Below are 14484 nucleotides of genomic sequence, written 5' to 3' on the forward strand. Positions count from 1 at the left end.
GCAACATTGCCTGCTGCCTCCCAGGGCGCACCTCCACAGGGAGCTGGAGTGGAAGTGGAGGAGCCAGGACTCGATACTGGATGTGGGGTGTGGGTGTCTCCAGTGGCAACTTAACCTCTGTGCCAAAACCCTGCCCCCGACTGTTTTACTTTTGACTAATTCACCCGCTAAGGGCAGGATGCTGCACAGGGATTTGGAGACAGCTCGGATGGCCAAGACCCGCTCCCTGGCGTCGAGGGGTCTATGATCCAGTGGTCAGGGCCGAGCGTGTCTTGGTCATCTGCAAGGATGCAAAGCCAGTGGGCTGTAGGTGAGGACCAGCTTCCGGCCAAACAAGCACGGAGTGCCCCTGGGTGGGGGGGCTGTGTGGCCGCCCTGAGCTGCGGATTTCATGTGCAAGTGAAAAGCCTGGGGGTATTGTTAAAACGCAGACTTGGAGGGGCTCAGATTCTGTTTCTGGTGGGTGCTGCTGTCCACAGGCTGCAGTGCACAGGAAGGGGCTGGTCCTTGCCCATCCACAGGCCTCCTCTCACCCACACCTTTCCCTGGCCCCTCAGCTCTGCCTCCCTGCTTCCTTTGCGTCCCCCAGGACCCCTCTGCTTTCAGCTGCCCCAGGGCCTTTGCACCTGCTGAGCTCTATACCTGAGTTGTTCTTCCCGGCCCCCCTCACATTAGGGCTTCTGTCTGATCTCAGCTCTCATGTTGAACAGGCCACTGACAGCCCCTTGGTGCTTACCTCCCTCTTATTGTCTGTATTCTTTTCCACACCCAGTACAGGCAGACATACACGCTGGGCTCCCTGGCTGAACGGCGAGGCGCCGGTGGTGGTGGCAACGCCAGGTGCTCCGGATCTCGCACGTCGCCCGCGAGCAGCACATTCAGCTGAGCTGCGTGAGCCCATTTTACAGCTTTCTCCCTGACAGCCAGGAAACCCGCCCAGCAGCGCCCGCGTTGCCTGATTGGCTCGCTGCCTTTTGTGAGGCGGGGGCGGGGACAGAACCTGTACTCCTGCTCGCCAGAGGGCGGGGCGGCCTGGGGTGGGAGGTGCCTCTGAGAGGGAGGGGGCGTGGTCGTGCAGAGTGGAGCAGGTGTGCAGGCCGCTGGGGGCGCCTGCGAGGAGGACGATGGGAGACGCGGGATTTGGTGACTGAGCGAGTGCAGGGGAGCCGGAGGGTGGGCGCATGGAGCGAGCCGTCCGACCCCGCGGGAGCAGCAGGTTCCAGGAGAAACGTGAGTGAACGTGGAGGAACTACTTGGTCCGCTGGTTCTGACGTGGGGGAGTGGCCGGGTGCCGTGGCCTGGAGTCTCAGGCCAGTGGCCCTGTCGCCTGCAGGGCTGGGGAAGGGCCCGGGACCCTCAGGCGGGCCCCTCCCGGCTCTGCTTGGCCGGTGCCTCCCCTCCCTGCCTCCAGACGAGGTGTAGAGAGAGCTGCTGTGGCTGAGGGACTGGTGGCGGGACGTGGCGCGGAGGAGCTGTGGCAGGTGCAGCGCCGCGCCATCCAGACCGCACGGGGACCCACGAATCTGCCGACCCCGGAGTCGGGCAGGCTGGTAGCTGCCGGCTGCGGCCCTGCGGGGCTCCCTGCCTCCTCCCCGGGGCGGGGGGGGGGCAGCCACATCCCAAGGACTGAGGCCTGCGTGGTGACTGCCCCGCAGCCCAGCTGTTCCCTCCGCCCCCTCCTGCGTCCTCGGCCCCCCCCCCCCAGACAAGCTTTGGTCCCCAGTAATCTTGCCGGGTGCTCAGCTCCACCTCGGCGCGTGTGAGGTCTCACCCAGGGCGGAGGCCATCAGGTGTTCTGGTTAGCCAGGCTCTGAGACAACGTACCGAGAATTCTGAGAAGGAAAACAGGGGCTCGGAGGCCTAGCCCGGGCCTCAGCAGCTCCTCAGGCGTCTCTGAAACGCTTGCTCGTGTGCTTTTTCTTAGATGAATGCTTAGAAGTTGCCCAAGATAACAGGTAGAATTGCAAAGGAAACTAATTCTGTTGCAGCAGGTGCCAGCTATTAGAAAACAGAGCATGGCCTTAATGTGTCGTAGTGCAGAAGTTCCTGCGGTTCTAGAATGTGGTTAATAAGACATGGACGCAGTGAAGTTACGCCGTTTCGAGATGTGTATGAGGGGGCTTCAGAAAGATGATGGAGAATGGTGCAGATCAGTGCAGAAGAACGTGGAAAACCCCGCACGTGGGTCTGGCAGGCGTCGTGGGAGTAATATCTGACTTCTGCTGGTGACCAAGGCACACGTGTGGGGAGTGAAAATGGGGTGGAATTCTTGGTCCCCGCAAGGCGTTGACCCCTTGAGTTGCCTGCAGGGGTTCTGTGGGGTGTGTGGACCTCAGGCTGAAGCAAGCCTTGGAGTTACAAGGTGTGCAGTCCCCAAGACACTCGGTTCTCCATGGGGAGGGGGAAGCCTCAGTCCTGGTCCCACGAAGCCCACCTGCCCCACCAGCCTCAGCTCCAGGGTGGTGACATGAGGAGGTGGGGGTTTGGGAGGTGATTAGGTTAGGAGGGATTCGTGCCCTTTCGGAGGAGGCCAGAGAGGCCCTGGCTGTCGACTCTCAGCCACAGGAAGCCGCGCTGAGCAGATGGCCACGTGCCGGCCACAGAGCGGGCCCTCGCCGGAGGTCGGCTGTGCCTGCACTTTGACCTTGGAGCTATGAGACCTGAATGCTTGCCGGCGTCACTCGGCGTACGGTCATCTGTGCCAGCAGCCGGCACCGCCTCAGCCAGCGAGGGATCCACGCACCCGGCTGACCGACGAGCACCGGCTCAGAAGCGTGGCACTCGAGACACCTGCGGCGAGTTCCTCTGTCGGCCAGCTGGCCCGAGCAGGTGTCTTACTAACTAGCAAGCAGCCTGGTAGGAGTGAGCTTTTATTGGTGATGCTTGTGGCTAGAATCCAATGGGGGCCAGAGAGGGGCTCTTGTTCAGAACGTCAGTGCTGTTCAAGATGAGTGGACTCGCTGAAATATGGCAAGCCTGGGGTGTAAGAATCCAGCAAGGCCCAGTGTCCTCCAGGGGGCGCTGTTTGGGGCTTCGTTCCTGGCTGTACCCGTCTAGCCTGTGTCCAGCCACCCTCGCATAACAGGATCCTGCCTCTGAAAAGGTGTGTGTGTGTATGTGTGTGTTTAAATCCTCAAGAAAACATTCCCTGTAGCATGCGGGCAGGTCACCTAAAAATGTGGAGACCAGGGATGCTTCCAGGTTGGCGCCGCTGTGTCATGAGAAGCGAGATGGGGTAGAAGCCGGTGTGTGCGTGCCCTCCACGTAACTAATGGTGAGGTTATAGAGGATAGCTACCACTGGTCCCCATCACACATTCTGGAAAATGCTTTCGTCTATCGAAAAGATCCCAAGAGATTGTGCAGGACTGTACTGGCTTAGGTCGGTTGGCAACAGTGATGGTTAAAATCTTCTCAACACAGTTCTGTGGATCTGAAATTACCCGTACTGTCACCTGTGCTTTAGAAAAGCTACGGCACAGGGGCCAGCGTTGTGGCGCAGTGGGTAAAGCCACAACTGTGGCCTCTGACGCTGGCATCCCCTATGGGCAGTAGTTCGAGTCCTGGCTGCTCCTCTTCCGACCCAGTTTCCTGCTGGTGGGCCAGGGACAGCAGCAGAAGATGGCCCCAGTAGAAGATGGGCCCCTGCAGCCACATGGGAGACCTGGAAGAAGGTCCCGGTTTCAGCCTTGCCCAGTGCTGGCCGTGGCAGCCACCTGGGGAGTGAACCAGTGGGCGGAAGATCTCTTCCTCTCCTGCCTCCTCTCCCTCTCTCTAACTCTGACTTTCAAATAATATATATTTTTTAAAGTTAAGGGACAGAGGAAGAAGACTTAGGTCAAAGGCCTCAGAAAGCATGGGCGGGGCTTTCCCGGCTAATTACCTGCTGAATGATGAGGCTGGAGGGGTCAGAGCCCCAGGCCAGGGGCTCTGTTTGACTTGGCTGCCTCTCCCTCTGGCTAAGGCAGGCAATTCTTGCATTGTTGGGATGATCCCAGCCTCAACAGACAACTGAGAGGACTCCCCAAACGTTCCTGGGGGGATCAGGTCTGAGGAGGGAGGGGCAGGCAGAGCTGAGTGCCACAGGATTGCGCTGCTGCGTGGGAGATGAAGAAAGGCCTGGTCACTGACCTGGAGACGGCGCCGGGCCTTGTCGGGAACGGGGCAGAGTCCCAGCGAATCCTCCTTTGTTGGTAGTGACCCCTTTATGTAAAATCAAGTAGCAATCCCAGCATGGGGTGGGAGAAAACGATACCACGGAGGCACCCAGGAAGCTGTGGACAAGGGGGAGGAGACAGGAGCAGGAGCACGGTCTACCCTGAGACAGGAGTCGGGGAGACTGCTCACCCATGCATCCGCACGCTCGCACTTCGTCCACCCCTGTTGGGTTCCTGAACCAGGACCCCGACACGTCGAGATGCGCACCCCAAAGACTCAGATTCCAAACCAGTAGATGCAACACGCAAGAGGATTTATTCAACGTCTGCGCAGACGGGCCTCTCGACAGCACAAAGCCATCTAACGAAGAAGCCCCGAACGATGTTAACGAGCATTTTTAAAGGGAAAAACCACACAATTTACTTAATACACACAATTTACACGCTAACTGGAGGGTGTAAATGATACACACATGATTCACACACTGATTGGAGGATTTAAATGAGGGGGTTAGTGGCGGGAAAATTTTTCTGGCTATCGCAGGAGTCACTTTAACACTTTAGGGTGGGATATCTGCTGCTGGCCAGAAGGTGCCCTGCAACTAGGAGTTATCACAAAGCCTGAGGCGGGGCTCCTGCTGCGAACCACATCTCCAGTGACAGCTGGTGCCTAGGGCTCTTTCTAGGAACTAGCACTCTAAGTGGGGCAAAGGTTACTTCTAAGAATTAACTCACTAAGTAGGACAAAGGTTACTTCATCTGGGATGGAGGGGAGTGGCTCTTCACCCCGAGACGGGAGCGGGGAGACTGCTCACCCACGCATCCACACGCTCACACTTGGTCCACCCCGAGACGGGAGTCGGTCGGGGAGACTGCTCACCCACGCATCCGCACGCCTGCCCACTCACTGCTTGGTCTTTGCCGACCTACTGGGTGCCGCTCACTGCTGGGTGCTGAGGCTACACGCTGCAAGAGCATGCTGTGCGGAGCTCACGGAGAAGCCTGAAGGTGGGCTGTGGCCTGGCCAAGTTCAAGAAGCAGACAGAAGGCAGAGTGATTGGGTTGGGGGTGTCAGGGCAGGGATTATGTGGCGAATGCAGATCAGGATTAGACACAGCCCCCGTCTTTGAGCCTTACCATCAAGTGAAAGAGACCATGACGATACTGGGTGAAGAAGAGCAAGACAGAGCTATCAACCACGGGAGGTCGGGGATATTTGATTTGGGTTTTAAAGTTCACATAGGAGCTTGTTAAACCAAAAGAAAGGAGAAGGCGGGGGCCAGGTGTGCAATTGGGTGTTTGGAGTATAGGGTGTAGTACAGGAAATAGCAAGCGATGAGCAGAGACAGAGGTAGGTTATAGCAGTTTATTACTTGGTTAATTCATCTTTTTCAACAAAATTTGAGAACTTGTGCTTTGGGCTATCGTTTGGTTGTTAAACACCTTCCAAAAGCCTGTGTCTTAATAACTTGGTCCCCAAAGTCTTATGTTAATGATACCGAGAGGGTTGAAACTTAGTCCAGTGATGACGTCAAAAGGAGGGGCTTTGGGAATGGCTGGGTCAGGTTGCTGGGGTGCAGCCGCCCTGGTTGAATGCTGGTGGCTTTCTAAGGAGAGACAGAGACGGACCTGGGCTCGCCGCATGGTCCCTGGGTCACCCGGCCACTCTGCTGGCAACAAGCCTTCAGATGCTAGCTGCTCTTGGACTGTGCACCTCCAGAACCGTGAGCCCAGGTCCACCTTGGCTCTTTGCAGGGGTAGCTAGCTTCTCTCAGGGATTTCATCGTAGTAACAAAGAGCGGATAGAGCTGGCACTGGGAATGCAGGAAAATTTGCTGCGGCCCCAGTAGATTTATGGCTGTTGGGAGAAGAGAGTCAATATATGTGTGTATTTTACAGAGCATGCTGCACGTATTTCAAATAGCAGCTCAGCTCGGTAGAGATCAATGAGCTTGGGGAGCTGGTCACGTGGTATTGGAACCGTCAGGGAAGACTCGCCAGGAAGGGGGCCTGGGGGCAAAGACCCGGAGAAAGGAGAGAGGCTTGCAGATTCTTGAAGGAAAAGCCTTCTAGCCAAGAGCAGCTGTGGGGAGCAACTGGGAGCAACTCGGACTAGACTAAGTTACTGGAATTAAGACTTATTCTATGCATCTGCTTTCCCACAATATGGCGCTGAGAAGGGAGTAACAGCTTCTACGCAGCTGCCTCCAGTTCAACCAAGAAACTGCAGGACCTGCTCCTGATTGGAGGAGAGCAGCGTGCTCGGCGTGTGGGTAGCAGAGTTGGGATTGGCGGAAGAGGACTATAAAGGAGGAGAGAGACAACATGCACCAGGAACATCTAAGGGGAACATCCGAAGGAACACCTGTGCAGCCCCCGAGAGAGCCGGCCGGCGGTGTGCCGCTCCCCCGCGGAAGTGGGGAAGGTGGCAGGGGGAACTGCCCTTCCACGGAGGTGGAAGGGACAGTAGCCAACCCGGGAAGAACCAGCAGCAAACCCGGGGAGGGCCGAGCAGACAAAAGAACAGCGCAGGGTCCTGTGTCGCTCCTCCACGAAGAAGGGGAGCGACATAATGGTGCCGTGACTCGGATATGAAGCCTAGGCAGGGCTTAGTGTTGCTCCTCCGTGAAGAGGGGGAGCGACAGCAGCAAGTGCAAAGGCCCTGAGGTAAGAACATGCCTGCCATGTTCAGGACAGCGAGAAGGCACGTGGACGTGGCGCAGGGAGAACAGTGAACAGTGGCTGTGAAGGCCACGAGGCGAGTGGACGTCGAGGACAGTGGCAAGGCTTTGGATTTGCCTGAGTTAGCAAGGGGTAGAGTGTTTAGTGCAGAGAGGCGCTATGCTCTGACTCAGTTTAACAGGTTTGCTTTGGCTGGCTGTAGGAGACCAGGGCAGATGTGCGAGGCCCACAGAGCATCTGTTGCCATAATGTGAGGAGGGGTGATGGCTGGATGGAGCAGGGGGTATCCATGGAGGTAGGGAGAAGACAGAGCCAACAGGATTCCCTGGTGAGCTAGGTTGGGCTGTGAGAGCAAGGAAGACTCAAGGGAGAGGTCAAAGCTTTTTGCCTGTCCCCCTAAAGTGATTGAATTAGCATGAACTGATGAGAGAAGAGGCTGGAGGAACAGGTATTGGTGTGTGTTTGTATTAAGAACTTGGTTTTAAAATTTTAAGATGTCAAATAAAGATGTCAGTAGGCCATTGGACCTTCTCCATAAATATGAGTTCTTTATGCATTCTTTTACTTAGCTTTTAAAAAGGTTTATTTATTTATTTGAAAAGGTGGGAGGGAGGGAGGGAGAGATTGCACCTGCTGGTTCACTCTCCAAACGGCCCCAATGACCAGGGCTGCGCCAGGCCAAAGCTAGGAGGCAGGAGTTCCATCTGGGTCTCCCACATGGGTGCAGGGCCCAGATAATTGGGCCATCCTCCACTGCCTTCCTAGGTGCACCAGCAGGGAGCTGGAATGGACGTGGAGCAGCCAGGACACAAACTGGCTCCCATATGGGATGCCAGCTTTGCAGGCAGTGACTTAACCTGCTATGCCACAGTACATCCTTGTAAAAATTTTATTTTTATTTGAAAGAAAGTAAGAGTGAGAGCAAGAGCAAGGGAAAGTGAGATCTTTGATCTTCTAGTTCACTCCCCAAATGTCCACAACAGGTAGGGTTGGACAAGGCTAAAACCAGGAGCCTGGAGTTCAGTTTGAGTCACCCATGTGGAAGGCTTGAGCCATCACACACTGCCTCCAATGGTGTGCACTAGCAGGGAGCTGGAATTGGAAGTGGAGCGGGGATTCAAACCCAGGCAGTCCAGTATAGGATGCAGGCCTCCCAAGCAGCATCTTAACAGCTGCGCCCAACACTTACTCTTCTGTGTATTCTTAATACCCTCTATCAGAAAAGCGTGAGACATACTTCTGCTTCTGGTTTGTAGGTTGTGTTTCTACATTAAGATGTCCTCAGGGCCAGCACTGTGGCACTGGCATCCCATATGGGCACTGGTTGGAGTCCTGGCTGCTCCACTTCCGATCCAGCTCCCTGCTAATGTGCCTGGGAAAGAAGCAGAAGATGGCCCAAGTGCTTGGGCCCCTGCACCACATGGGAGACCCAGAAAAAGCTCCTGGTTTTGCCCTGGCCCAGCTATGGCTGTTGCGGCCATTTGGGGAGTGAACCAACGAATGGAAGATCTCTCTCTCTCTGTACCTCTGCAAAGCTATTAATTATAATGTAATCAAAATGACTAACCTTCCCATTGTTTAAGCAAAATATTTTCCTACCCTGAAATTAGAAAGTTGTTAACCTATTTACTTTTTTTAAAAAAAGATGTATTTATCTGAAAGAGTTACATAGAGAAGGAGAGGCAGAGAGAGAGAGAGAGAAAGAGAGGTCTTGCATCTGCAGGTTTACTCCCCAATTGGCCGTAATGGCCAGAGCTGCACTGATCCAAAGCCAGGAGCTTCTTCCAGGTCTTCCATGTGAGTGCAGGGGCCCAAACACTTGGGCCATCTTCTACTGCTTTCCCAGGCCATAGCAGAGAGCTGGATCGGAAGTGGAGCAGCCAGGACTTGAACTACTGCCCAGAGAGGATGCTGGCGCTGCAGGCGGCAGCTTTACCTGCTATGCCACAGCACCAGCCGCATCTATATACTTATAAGAATTTTCAAGTTGTTTATGTGTAAGTTTTTTTTTTTTTTGACAGGCAGAGTGGACAGTGAGAGAGAGAGAGACAGAGAGAAAGGTCTTCCTTTGCCGTTGGTTCACCCTCCAATGGCCGCTGCGGCCGGCGTGCTGTGGCCGGTGCACCGAGCTGATCTGAAGCCAGGAGCCCCAGGTGCTTCTCCTGGTCTCCCATGGGGTGCAGGGCCCAAGCACCTGGGCCATCCTCCACTGCACTCCCTGGGCACAGCAGAGAGCTGGCCTGGAAGAGGGGCAACCGGGACAGAATCTGGCACCCCGACCGGGACTAGAACCCGGTGTGCCGGCGCCGCAAGGTGGAGGATTAGCCTAGTGAGCTGCGGCGCCGGCCTTATGTGTAAGTTCTTAATACTAAAATAATAACTTGGGGGCTGGCACTGTGGTTAGTGGGTAAAGCCGTTGCCTGCAGTGCCGGCATTCCATAAGGGCACTGGTTCGAGTCCCAGCTGCTCCACGTTCGATCCAGCTCTCTGCTGTGGCCTAAGAAAGCAGTAGAGGATGATCCGAGTCCTTGGGCCCCTGCACCCAGGTGGAAGACCTGGAAGAAGTCCTGGCTTCGGATCAGAGCAGTTTCGGCCATTACGGCCAGTTGGGGAGTGAACCAGTGGATGGAAGACCTCTCTCTCTCTCTCTCTCTCTCTCTCTCTCTCTCTGCCTCTCTGCCTCTCTGCCTCTCTGCCTCTCTGCCTCTCTGCCTCTCTGTGACTCTGCCTTTCAAATAAGTAAATAAATCTTTAAAATAATAAAAAGAAACAAAGGCTCTTGGATCTCACCCTGGGTCCCCTGATTGACAGTCTTTAGAAGTGGAGCCCAGAATCTGTTGTTTTTAAACACAATGCTTTTAAGCTTTTATGAAAATCTATTTATTAATGTGTCCTGTACATGCAACCAAGTGCACCCATTGTAGGTGTACAGTTCCATGAGTGTTGACAAATGTATACGCTCATGTACCCACCTCCCCAACTAAAGTATAAAACTCTTCCATCACCCCCCCCCCCCCCCATTCCCTTGCATCCGTTTGCTGTCAGCCTCTCCCTCTAGGCTCTGAGAGCTGACCTTTTCTACCTGGAGACGTAAGGAAGCGCAGGCGATTCGGCCAGCATCCGTGAAGTGCATCTCTCCCACACCGGCACCACACGGCCTGGATCCGGCGGGCGCTGTGACTCCTGGGATTTCCCCTGACCTCGCCCGTCTCCCAGTCCACGGGCACCGTGCCTGGGCTACTGCCCCCATTGACAGGATTGCGTCACTGTTGCTGGTGCAGTATGAACTGTGCAGTCATCCCCGGTCTTAGCTGCGCTCGTGGGCATAGCAGTCGCCGATTTCTCTGGTGCTGGTATTCCCACCGTGCGACTTCCCGGCAGCTGGTGTTTTGTGCGGGACTCGCAGAATTCCCGAGAGTCGAGCAGTAGACACTCCCACTGGAAATGCCTCACCTCACCGAGCTACTTAATATTTTCAAGCTTATTCCCTCACCTGCAAAATGGGGGTAAAAATACTGCTTATGTGTTAGGGTGCATGTGAATGCTAAGTAAGTTGATGCACTGAAAATATTAATCGGAATGCCCTCAGTAAGTGAGTATAGCTCTGCTTGTTAGAGTTTGCAAATACTTGATGGTTACTTAGTGACCTACGCCCCACACAAGCAGAAAATATTGCCCCCAGTCTCCTAGTAAATCCAGATGTCCACAGATTGCCAGGCAGGTGGGCCGTGCACAGGGTCTCAGCCATTTTCATTTAGCAAAAGACAATCCCATAATTGCTTCGAGAGTATTTGTTGGACTTTCATGGTTTTTTTTTTTTTTTTTTTTTTTTTTTTTTGGGACAGGCAGAGTGGACAGTGAGAGAGACAGAGAGAAAGGTCTTCCTTTTCCATTGGTTCACCCTCCAATGGCCGCCGCGGCCGGTGCACTGCGCTGATCCGAAGGCAGGAGCCAGGTACTTATCCTGGTCTCCCATGGGGTGCAGGGCCCAAGCACTTGGGCCATCCTCCACTGCACTCCCTGGCCACAGCAGAGAGCTGGCCTGGAAGAGGGGCAACCGGGACAGAATCTGGCACCCCGACCGGGACTAGAACCCGGTGTGCCAGCGCCACATGCAGAGGATTAGCCTAGTGAGCTGCGGTGCCAGCCAGACTTTCATGCGTTTTTAAACGTTTATATATTAAAAAGATAACAGATTCTTTTTAAACATTCATTTCTATTTATTGAAAGGCAGAATGACACAGGATAGAGAGCTAGCGCTCCCATCTGCTCGCTCACTCCCCAAATTCCAATGGCTGGGGCTGGGCCAGGCTGAAGCCGGGAGCCAGGAACTCCATCCAGGTCTCCTGGGTGGCAGGGACTCAAGTACTTGAGCCATCATTGCTGCCTCCTGAGGGTGTTAGCAGGAAGTTGGGTTGGGAGCAAAGGTGGGGCCCATTCCAGGCACTCTGATACAGAGCCGCAGGTATCCCAGGCGGTGGCCTAACCCCCCAAGCCACAGCACCCACCCTGACTTTGTCATCTTTAAAAACAATGCTTATTTATTTATTTGCTTTTCATGACTGTTAGAAAAAAGACTATGCTGAAAACCTGAAAAGTATCCCTTACGGTTTTCTGTTTATTACCCAGAAGAACTGAGCTCTCCCTTGCTCCTGCACGTGTTCCAGAGGGAACGGGAACTGACATCGTAGGGCAGTCTCTGCTGTGCTAACAGCTCTGGACGAGAGTTGCCTGCCGTTTCCCGGCCTGCCTCTGGGCTCGTGGTGCTGGGGAGCACTCCCAGAAGTCTCCTGTGCTCCTTAAAGACAGTCCAGGGGTGTGTCAGGATGTGCTGGGCTGCCTGGTACAGAACACCTAATGATGCTGAAACAATAGACAGGTGATTATCTGTGCTAGCGAGATGAAGGGCGGGAGGCGGTTCCAGATTGGTGCAGTGGCTCGCCAGCGCCTTCTGTCTCGCCCCTCTGTCATCCTCAGCACGTTGCGTTGTGTCTCAGGCTTGTTGCTGCATGGTTACAGGATGGTTGTTGCAGCTCCACCCATCACGTCCTCATCCATGCTCAAGGCAGGAAGTGTGGGGAAGGGATGACGAGGAGGAACGCTCATGAATTTTATCAGCAAGCAGCATTTTTCCCAGAAGCCATCTCCCTCCCATCCCTCCGTGCTTCTCCTGGAGTCCGATCAGCCAGAACTGGGTCATGGCCACCTCTCGTGGCAGAGGAGGATGTGGAGAGTGGGAGCTGGCAGAGTGCAGTGGGGTTGCCGTGATCGGTTTACACGCACGGCAGTTTACTTGCCAGGGTTTGGGGTGAGGGTCCTCTGTGCTTGAGTGAAACGGCTCTGCACCTGCTACTGGAGCAAGGCCATGGTTCCAGATTCTGTTCATAAGGAATGGTGGTAAGGGGGCCAGGGTGTGCCTGCCACATGTGATGACATGGAGGTCATTCCCACGACCTCGTGTGTCAACCTTGACCTTGTGAGGCAGGCCAGTAGGGTAACAGACACCTGCCACTCACCCCTCTTCCTCCTGATGCCCGCACCTTGGTTTCCCTTTGGAGAATTGCGATCCTCTGAGACCCCGGCAGGGATGAGACTCCCGGCCCCGCTGCCTCGGCAGACACGGGAGTGGAGCGGCGACAATGGCGCAGCCCAACCCAGCTCCGGTCCAGGATTTGTGGACAAATGAAACAATCGTCACTGTGTCAGCCAGTGAGTTTGGGGTCGCTAGTTATGTAGCTACAGGTTAACCAGGTACTCAGAAAATAAGTCAGGGATTGGCTAAGGACTTAGGGGAAATGATCTTCCATTTAAAGGATCTCAAGAACATTTTTTAATATTTATATTTATTTGAAAGATAGGGGACATCTCCTATTTCCTGGGTCACTCCCCAAATGCCTACAGCAGCCAAAGCCAGGAACCAAGAACTCAATCCAGTTCTCTTACGTGGGAAGCAGGGACCCAAGTACTTGAGCCATCATGGTTGCCGCCCAGGGTAGCTAGCAGGAAGCTGGAGCTGGGAGTGAGTCGGGACTCAGACCCATGCACTGTGGTCTGGGGTGGGGTCCAGCGAGGCCGTGCTTGACCACGCCAAACGCCCTTCCCGTTTAAAGGGTTCCCGAGAGCCTGTGGATCACTTTAGAGAGAGAGCGGTGAGAGTCGGCCCCTGCGCACCTGAGGAATGCCTCGGCCAAGGCTGCGTGATGCTGTCACAGCCACGCCCAGAGGAGAGAATCCGGGGACAGCTGCTTCCCTCTGGGTGCAGGACCGGCTGGAGTGACGCACACGGCCTTGGTCAAGCCACCAGGATGAGGGTCACACCGATCGCTCCGCGGCAGCGTGGGTCTGTCCCGATTCCCAAGCAGGGGGCGGCAGCGGGCTCTCAGGCTAGCAGGGTTGATTGTCACCGAGTTCCAGAATCAAACAGGGTGACGCCATTCGGGTGCCGCCGCGTCCCGCTGACAGATGCGTGGGAGGAGCGCGTGGAGGCCGATGCAGAGGAAGAAGCCCAAGCTCCTGGTTCAGGGGGTTCTCCGCTACCTGCCAGTCTCCTGGGATACGCCTGTCGGTTGCGAAGTCGGGGTTCTCGGCTGCATGATGAAGTGACAGAGCCCCTCATTCACCCGGAGAGGGTTTCTCGCTCTCAGACGCAGAGGAGGCACCTGGACCACCTCAGGGCGTGGAAGGGCCTGGAAGCAACCTGCCCCCAGACTCCTACCTGACCTCCCGTAGGCAGGAGGTGACTGTGGCTGCAGGCCCACGTTTGGCCACGCGCGTGGGAGGGTCCTTCCGTGCAAGGGGCGGGCGTTGGCCCGGAGGTTGAGAGGCTCCTGTCCACGTTGGCTTCCTGCCCAGGCACACCCTGAGAGGCAGTGGTGATGGCTCAAGCCGTCGAGTCTCTGCCACCCTCATGGGAGACCCAGATTCCAGATTCCAGCTTTGGCCTGACCAAGCCCCAGGAGTGAACTTGTATCTGGGAGCTGCCTCTGTCGGCTTCTCACATCAAAGTTAACTTTGACAAAGGATGTGTACGTTTTCCCTTCAACTTTTTGAACACCCTTGTTTGTGCGTTGTAGCGTGGCCCCGGATTCGTGTCCACCCAGGATCTTCGAATGTGGCTTTATTTGGAAATCAGGTGCTCTTGGGTATAGCTGAGGTGGTTCTGAATCCGGGTGGCCTCCAGGGACAGGTGACCCCGGAAGAAGAGGGGAACTTGGACGCAGAGAATGGCAGGTGGTGACAGTCGGATTTTGAGTGACGTGCCTGCAAGCCAAGGAAATTGCAGGCTTGCCGGAGCCAGTGGAAGCTGGGCGGGGCATGGGGCGGGTTCTCCCTCGGGGTCTCCAGGAGGAACCGGCTCAGCGAACAGCTCTGACTTTGGACGTCTAGCCTCCAGAACTGCGAGAAAATATAATTTGTGGTGTTAAGCCCTGCGGTTTACAGTCGTCGTTTCGGCCGCACCGGGAGGCCTACACAGCTGTCAAGGGCAGGTGTGGGAGGCGGCTACCGAGTGAGGGGCAGAGCCAGGGATGCCGCGGGCTGCTCCCAGCTTACCAGGAAGATAAATCCCACCCCCTCGTTTTAAATGGGGGCTTGAGGAGGGGAAGAGGGGGCAGGAGGAGACAGAGATGGATCTTCATCCACGGGTT

General features: G+C 55.5%; 1 protein-coding gene across 1 annotated transcript in view; it reads left to right on the forward strand.

Moving 5' to 3' along the window:
• The first annotated feature begins 1040 nt into the window (after nt 1-1040).
• The window catches only part of CHST11 (carbohydrate sulfotransferase 11), a 284153-nt gene continuing 270709 nt past the window's right edge, over nt 1041-14484 (forward strand). The window contains exon 1 of the mRNA XM_089308905.1: nt 1041-1230. Coding sequence (XP_089165031.1) covers nt 1182-1230 — 49 coding nt within the window. The 5' untranslated portion in view covers nt 1041-1181. The remainder of the gene's footprint in view (nt 1231-14484) is intronic.

This window comes from Oryctolagus cuniculus, chromosome 11 (assembly GCF_051225735.1).
Source record: "Oryctolagus cuniculus isolate XC-2025 breed Fujian yellow rabbit chromosome 11, ASM5122573v1, whole genome shotgun sequence".
Taxonomy (NCBI): domain Eukaryota; kingdom Metazoa; phylum Chordata; class Mammalia; order Lagomorpha; family Leporidae; genus Oryctolagus; species Oryctolagus cuniculus.